An 8,507-nucleotide genomic window follows, 5' to 3' on the forward strand; every position below is an offset into this window, starting at 1 on the left:
GTTAACCCACTGTTCCCCAGGCAGTTAACCCACTGGTCCCCAGGCAGTTAACCCACTGTTCCCCAGGTAGTTAACCCACTGTTCCCCAGGCAGTTAACCCACTGTTCCCCAGGCAGTTAACCCACTGTTCCCCAGGTAGTTAACCCACTGTTCCCCAGGCAGTTAACCCACTGTTCCCCAGGCAGTTAACCCACTGGTCCCCAGGCAGTTAACCCACTGTTCCCCGGGCGCCGAAGACGTGGATGTGGATTTAAGGCAGCACCCTGCTCCTCTCTGATTCAGAGGTGTTGGGTTGAATGAGGAAGGCCCGTTTCAGTTGAAGGCATTCAGTTGTACAACTGGCCTTTCCCTGCTATTCGCTGCTCTGAGTCTGGCACATGATGATCATCACATAAAAAAGAGTTTCTGAAACATTGAATTGCTCTTTGCTAAAGGAAAGAGAGTACGTACAAAGAGGAAAACCCAACAGGCAAATCTTCATTTATCCACATAATACAGAGGGGGAAAATACCTTAGCTATTTAATTGAATTGTTGTATTTATTCAATTTACTTGTTTATTTAGGCTATCTAATTCATTTGTTTAGACTTCACCTATTTAGTAGGCTGTTTTGATATTTTATTTTTGATATTTTGATATTTTGGGGAATGCTGATGGGAGCCTATTCTAAATGGGCTTTGAATTTGAAGCTTTGCTGGTCTAACAGGCTGTAGCCTAACTTCAGTCTAAATCAGTGTTGATCAAAACAGTTAAATAGGATAGATTGTAATGTTGCTCAGTACCACAATAAGCCTACAGAATATTATGTTACAGACAAAAGTGAACTACTATTTGCTGCTCTCAGTCTGGCATGTGATGATCATCACATAAAAAGATCCTTATTCTAAAATATTTGGTCAACAGAAATAAGGAAAACATTTCTGAAAACTGCATAAAATTCTCCATCTACCTATAGATCATCATGAAAATACTAAGCTGTAGAACACAAATCGTTTATTTTAGATACAACCAAAAATGCACATACAAGTTCACTGCCAGACAAGTCAAAACAATTTCGCTGGCATAAACGAGCAATAAAATTGAATTATTTTGCTTTCGGTTCCATTTGGGTTGTATACAGATCAGACCAATTTTGATCCGATTTTCTCTCAGCTCGGACAAGTTTTGGACAACGGATCCAATTCGGGTTCATATTGAAATTCTGGGGCCCGAGGAGTCCTCTATTTCAAAGCCTCCTCGCCCACCCAGAGAGACAATGAGGTTAATCCATTTCTTTTTCCATTAGATCCTAAGATACCAACTCAAAGACCGCTAGTTGTGGCACACACACACCAAATTCAACAACCTCAACATTCTCCTCAGATCTGGCATCTTCCAAAATATTTGGAACCAAGGTCTAATCACCCCAATAATTACCGCGGAATCTGTGTCAACAGTCATTTCGGGAAAATCCTCTGCAATATCATCGACAGCAGACTCCAACATTTCCTCAGTGAAAACAATGTCAAAAAGGCTTCTTACCAAAATACCATACGACAGACCACATTTTTTATACATTTGCAAAAATGTCTAACAACCTTTTTTCGGTTTGTCATCGTGGGTATTGTGATGTCATCGTGGGTATTGTGATGTCATTATGGGGTATTGTGATGTCATTATGGGGTATTGTGTGTAGATTCCTGAGGATTTTTCTTTTATGTAATCAATTTTAGAATAAGGCTGTAACGTAACAAAATGTGGAAAAAGTCAAGGGGTCTGAATACTTTCCTAAGGCACTGTACACATCCTGCAGACTCTAATTGACAAACGATAATAAGAGTGTGGTCAATAATTACACAGATTTCTTCCCTGGGGGTTGGGGGGGGGGTGAGACAGGGATTCAGCTTGAGCACCACCCTCTTCAGAATTTATATAAATTAATTGGCAAGGGCACTCGAACAGTCTGCAAAACCCGACCTCAATAATCTAAATGAAAATGTCTACTTTTTGCAGATGATCTGGTTGTTCTGTCCCCAACGAAGGAGGACCTACAGCAGCACCTACAACTTCTGCACAGATTCTGTCAGACTTGGGGCCCTGACAGAGAATCTCAGTAATTCAAAACAAACATAAATTCTATCTATTGGCCTGAGACATCAAATAATTATACATACCTCGTCCTAAACATCAGCACCACAGGTAACTTCCACAAGGCTGAGACAAGATAAGAAGGGCCTTCTATGCCATCAAAATGAACATAACATTTGACATACCAATTAGGATCTGGCAAAGAATACTTGAATCAGTTATAGAACCCATTGCCCTCTATGGTTGTGAGGTCTGGGGTCCCTCACCAACCAAGAATTCACAAAATGGGACAAAAACCCAACTGGGACTCTGCATGCAGAATTCACCAAAAATATCAGTGCAATGCAAACCCCTAAATAATCCATGCAGAGCATAATTAGGACTATACCCACAGGTTATCAACTTCCAGAAAAGATAAGTAGTTCTGGGGCTCTGGTCACAAATACAAATAGACCCCACAGAGCCCCAGGACAGCAACACAATTAGACCCAAACAAATTATGAGAAAACTAAAGGAGAACTACTTGACACATTGGAAAAAATCAACCAAAAAACAAAGCAAATTGTAATGCTACCTTTCTCTAAACAGAAAGTACACAATGGCAGAATACCTGACCAGTGTGAGTGACCCAAAACGAAGAAAAGCCTTGAATAAGGATAGACTCAGTGAGCACTGCCTTGCTATTGAAAGAGGACATAAATTCATGAGAAGACAGGCTATGTGCACACTGCCCACAAAACAAGGTGGAAACTGAGCTGCACTTCCTGTCCTCCTGCCAAATGTATGACCACATTAGAGACACATACTTCCCTCAGATTACACAAACATGCAAAGAATTTGAACACAAATGACATTTTGACAAACCTCCGTAACTGTTAAGTGAAATATCGAAGTGTAAACTACCAGCAGCAAAATGTGTGACTTGCTGGCAGAAGAAAAGGTCAACCAGTGGGTGAGAAACACCAACGTAATATAACCTATATTTATTTGTCATTCATACATTTGACTATTGTCACAACACATAGCATTATGTAACATTTTAAACGTCATAGTACATTTTTTAACCACTAATAATATAACATTTGAAACATTGTTATTCTTTTGAAACTTTTTTTGTGTAATGTTTACTGGTAATATCGGAGATTTTCTTTGTTTTGTTTAATTCGATTTGTTTGTTTTTGTTGTATTGTTTATTGTTTATTTTACGTGCTTTGGCAATGTAAACATGTTTCCCATGCCAATAAAGCCCATTGAATTAGAGAGAGAGAGAGAGATGCTTGACCAGCTAAGAGCAGTCTGTGTTTCCGTCTGGAGTTACAACTCCCCATAGATCTGGTGGTGTTTCAGCAGGTTGGGACTGTTTCATAGATCTGGCGGTGTTTCAGCAGGTTGGGACTGTTTCATAGATCTGGTGGTGTTTCAGCAGGTTGGGACTGTTTCATAGATCTGGTGGTGTTTCAGCAGGTTGGGACTGTTTCATAGATCTGGCGGTGTTTCAGCAGGTTGGGACTGTTTCATAGATCTGGTGGTGTTTCAGCAGGTTGGGACTGTTTCATAGATCTGGTGGTGTTTCAGCAGGTTGGGACTGTTTCATAGATCTGGTGGTGTTTCAGCAGGTTGGGACTGTTTCATAGATCTGGTGGTGTTTCAGCAGGTTGGGACTGTTTCATAGATCTGGCGGTGTTTCAGCAGGTTGGGACTGTTTCATAGATCTGGTGGTGTTTCAGCAGGTTGGGACTGTTTCATAGATCTGGTGGTGTTTCAGCAGGTTGGGACTGTTTCATAGATCTGGCGGTGTTTCAGCAGGTTGGGACTGTTCCATAGAAATGCTCATTGGGCAGCTTATCTGGCAGATACGATCGTTCATCGAGATACAGTCACACACACACCCACATAGAACTCAGCAGTACACACACACACACGCACAGAACACACACACACACACACACACACACACACACACACACACACACACACACACACACACACACACACACACACACACACACACACCTCCCTCTCAGACACCTATGTTCTGAGATGTACCCTGTGTACCTGTCGTAGGGACAGACAGTGTGTGTGGCCTTGCTATAGAAACTGCTAAGAGTGTAGACTGGTTCGAGAGACCTGTCTGGCTGTGACTGATGAAGAGCCATGGTGGCTGTGGAGTTCTCTGGGTACTCTGACACTCAACCCTTCTCTTCTGACAGACAAACAACCCATAACCCTTTAAAAAGGCATTTGTGTAGCTTTATTTCAGGGTTTCCTGTTGCTATGACTCTTTTCAGGAGAGTTTTCTGTGACATCACACAGGGGCATGTTGCTCACTCTTCTTCCTGTGTGAGGTGACAGTTGACTTGGTTTAACTGCTCAAATCTCCCAACAGCACCTCATCTTGACTCCAATATGACACATGTAAGGTCATTCTGACAGCAGTGGCTTAGTAAGACGGAACGAACAGAACTTCACTTAGTCAAAACCATCAGATACACAACATCCAATGTGCTGTGAATCACTATGTCAAAAACAGTGATGATTTTACTTCCTTAAATCGGTCCTTGTTGTTTGAGCAGCCCTGGCAACAGTTGTCTGTGATGTGTGTTTGGATTGTGTTGGCAAGGTGTACGTGTTTCTCGGTGTCTGGGCTGAGTTGACACGACCCTGCGTTTGTGTGATTCTCCTCAGACAGATTTCCAAGTGGCTCGCACAGGGCAGCGGTGTGTTGGCATGACGATAATCCTGTTACCGGTGCTGGTGTTAGCCGTGGGCGGCGCCTGATAGAGGGGGGGGATGTTCACACATCAGAGACTACAGTCTCCAGTGCAGCCTGGTCCTGTCCAGCCTCGTCCAATCCCTGATCCTCGTCTGATCCCAACTCCTCCTGGCTAGGGGACAGATCCACCATGACGCACGCACAGCGCTTGGAACCAGAGCGCCTTGTGTAACATATCCAGAAGAGAGACTGTGTGTGTGTGCATGTGTGTGAAATGAAGAGAGAGATTAGACAGAGTTTGTGTTTTTCTTCCCTCTGGTCTGACCAGTTTGCTAATGATGCTGCCTATGTACTTTAGCACCTATTTATTGATGTTCATGTGTTTCCTGCTTCACAGTTTGTAGTGTACTTGTACTGACCCCTGTCTCCCCTACTCTTCCTCCCACCTTTACCCCTGTCCTCCTCCTCCCACCCCCATCTCCCCTCCTCCTCTTCCTCCCACCTCTACCCCTGTCCTCCTCCTCCCACCCACCTCTACCCCTGTCCTCCTCCTCCCACCCCCATCTCCCCTCCTCCTCTTCCTCCCACCTCTACCACTGTCCTCCTCCTCCCACATCTCCCCTCCTCCTCTTCCTCCCATTTCTACCCCTGTCCTCCTCCTCCCACATCTCCCCTCCTCTTCCTCCCAACTCTACCCGTCCTCCTCCTCCCACCCCCATCTCCCCTCCTCCTCTTCCTCCCACCTCTACCCCTGTCCTCCTCTTCCGCCCACCTCTAACTCTGTCCTCTTCCTCCCACCTCTACCCCTGTCCTCCACCTCCTCTTACTCCCACCTCTACCCCTGTCCTCCTCCTCCACTTCCTCCCACCTCTACGCCTGTCCTCCTCTTCCTCCCACCTCTAACCCTGTCCTCCTCTTCCTCCTCCTCTTCCTCCCACCTCTAACCATGTCCTCCTCTTCCTCCCACCTCCACCCCTGTCCTCTTCCTCCCACCTCTACCCCTGTCCTCCTCTTCCGCCCACCTCTAACTCTGTCCTCTTCCTCCCACCTCTACCCCTGTCCTCCACCTCCTCTTACTCCCACCTCTACCCCTGTCCTCCTCCTCCACTTCCTCCCACCTCTACGCCTGTCCTCCTCTTCCTCCCACCTCTAACCCTGTCCTCCTCTTCCTCCTCCTCTTCCTCCCACCTCTAACCATGTCCTCCTCTTCCTCCCACCTCCACCCCTGTCCTCTTCCTCCCACCTCCACCCCTGTCATCCTTCTCTTCCTCCCACCTCCACCCCTGTCCTCCTCCTCTTCCCCCCACCTCCACTAATGTTCTCCCCCTCCTCCTCTCTTCCTCCCACCTCCACCCCTGTCCTCCTCCTCTTCCTCCCACCTCCACTAATGTCCTCCCCCTCCTCCTCTTCCTCCCACCTCCACCCCTGTCCTCCTCCTCTTCCTCCCACCTCCACTAATGTCCTCCCCCTCCTCCTCTTCCTCCCACCTCCACCCCTGTCCTCCTCCTCTTCCTCCCACCTCCACCCCTGTCCCCCTCCTCTTCCTCCCACCTCCACTAATGTCCTCCCCCTCCACCTCTTCCTCCCACCTCCACCCCTGTCCTCCCCCATTCTTCCCTTCTGCCCTCCTCCTCTTCCTCACCCCTTCTCCCCCTCCAGTTGACCTCTGAAGGGCTGACCGCTGACCTATTGCTGTCGGTCAGTCTGGTGTCAGTGGTGCTGCTACTGGCCCTGGTTAGTACCTCTGTGGGTCTGGTGGTGGCTCTGAACCGTAGGGCCACCCATGGCACCTACAGCCCCAGCCGACAGGAGAAGGAGGGATCCCGCGTAGAGATGTGGAACATAGCCCAGCCGCCGCCCGTGGAGAGACTCATATAAAACATGGCCCAGTTTCAAACCCACCACTCACCACTGTCCCAACACTGTTCCATGGAGACATAGAGACACAACTCACTGGCCTGGGCCCAGTTCCAAACCCACCACTCACCACTGTCCCAACACTGTTCCATGGAGACATATTGAGACACAACTCACTGGCCTGGGCCCAGTTCCAAACCCACCACTCACCACTGTCCCAACACTGTTCCATGGAGACATATTGAGACACAACTCACTGGCCTGGGCCCAGTTCCAAACCCACCACTGACCCAACACAGGCTGAATCTCAAACCGAACACTTGGCCCTTGAGCCCTTTATCAAGTGATCCAGCCACACCGACTGTCCTGGGCCCAGTTCCAAACCCACTACTCAACACGATGGAGAGACTCATAGAGGAGACTTTATCCCAATATCATCGCTGGGGTAATATAATACTATATGCCATTTAGCAGACACTTTTATCCACGTTTTACGTATGTGTGGTCCCGGGAACCGAACCCACTATCCTGGTGTTGCAAGCACCATGCTCTACCAACTGAGATGCAGAGGTCCTTCCTGACCTGATCTTAAAGCCTGGTCTCATAGACTAGATGTAACATAGTAAAGGTAAATCCAGAATACTGAAATTAGTATGATGTGTTATGTTTTGTATGGTTACATAAGACATAAGGCAAAAAGGAAAGTACAGTGGTTGGTCTGGGTGGATGTATAACGCCAATGTCTAGGAACCCAAATGTTTCGTGTTTGAATCATGGCGGGTAGATTTAGAAATTTAGCCACTACTTACTACTTGTTAGATACTTTGCAACTACTTAAGCATGTTAGCTTCCCCTTAACCCATTAACCTAACTCCTAACCTTCTCCCCGAGCCTAACTAACCTCGCTAACGTTAGCATTAGCCACTTAGCTAACGTTAGCCACGACTAATTGGAATTCGTAACATATCATATGTTTTCAAAATTGTAACATATTGTACGTAATGTATGATGGACATCCATAAATTAATACATACCATACGAAACGTAACATAATCATACTAGTTGGAGTATTCGGGATTTACTATGTTACGTTTATCCCTGAGTCCAGGTTGGATCTTATCGAGGAACACTTGGGATTTCTACTGTTTTTGCCTCAGCCGCAAATACAAATACTGCACCTTTCATTTGGTCTTCAAAACACTTGAATGTTGTAGTGAAATGGGAGCTCCAGAGGACCGCTCTGCACTAGATGAGGATATGAATAGATGGACAGAGAAGGCTTCCAGTCTTGCCACTAGATATAGAAGTATTCTGCTTTACTTGAACAACAATAGAAAATGACTCAAGTGAAAGTGAAATACTACTTGAGTAAAAGTCTAAAAGTTTTATGTTTAAATATACTTAAGTATCAAAAGTAAATGGAATTGCTAAAATATACTTAAGTATCAAAAGTAATAGTATAAATCATTTCAAATTCCTTATATTAATCAAACCAGATGGCACCATTCTTGTTTTTTTAATGTATGAAAAGCCAGGGGCACATTCCAACACTCAGACATCATTTACAGTGCCTTGCGAAAGTATTCGGCCCCCTTGAACTTTGCGACCTTTTGCCACATTTCAGGCTTCAAACATAAAGATATAAAACTGTATTTTTTTGTGAAGAATCAACAACAAGTGGGACACAATCATGAAGTGGAACGACATTTATTGGATATTTCAAACTTTTTTAACAAATCAAAAACTGAAAAATTGGGCGTGCAAAATTATTCAGCCCCTTTACTTTCAGTGCAGCAAACTCTCTCCAGAAGTTCAGTGAGGATCTCTGAATGATCCAATGTTGACCTAAATGACTAATGATGATAAATACA

General features: G+C 45.5%; 1 protein-coding gene across 1 annotated transcript in view; it reads left to right on the top strand.

Annotated features, from left to right (window-relative positions):
* crb1 (crumbs cell polarity complex component 1) overlaps nucleotides 1-8,255 on the top strand; it is a 73,765-nt gene extending 65,510 nt beyond the window's left edge. Inside the window, exon 13 of the mRNA XM_064936022.1 lies at nucleotides 6,439-8,255. Within this exon, the coding sequence (XP_064792094.1) occupies nucleotides 6,439-6,657 (219 nt within the window). The 3' untranslated portion in view covers nucleotides 6,658-8,255. The remainder of the gene's footprint in view (nucleotides 1-6,438) is intronic.
* The last annotated feature ends 252 nt before the right edge of the window (nucleotides 8,256-8,507 follow it).

Source organism: Oncorhynchus masou, chromosome 24, assembly GCF_036934945.1.
Source record: "Oncorhynchus masou masou isolate Uvic2021 chromosome 24, UVic_Omas_1.1, whole genome shotgun sequence".
In the NCBI taxonomy this organism is placed as follows: Eukaryota; Metazoa; Chordata; class Actinopteri; order Salmoniformes; family Salmonidae; genus Oncorhynchus; species Oncorhynchus masou.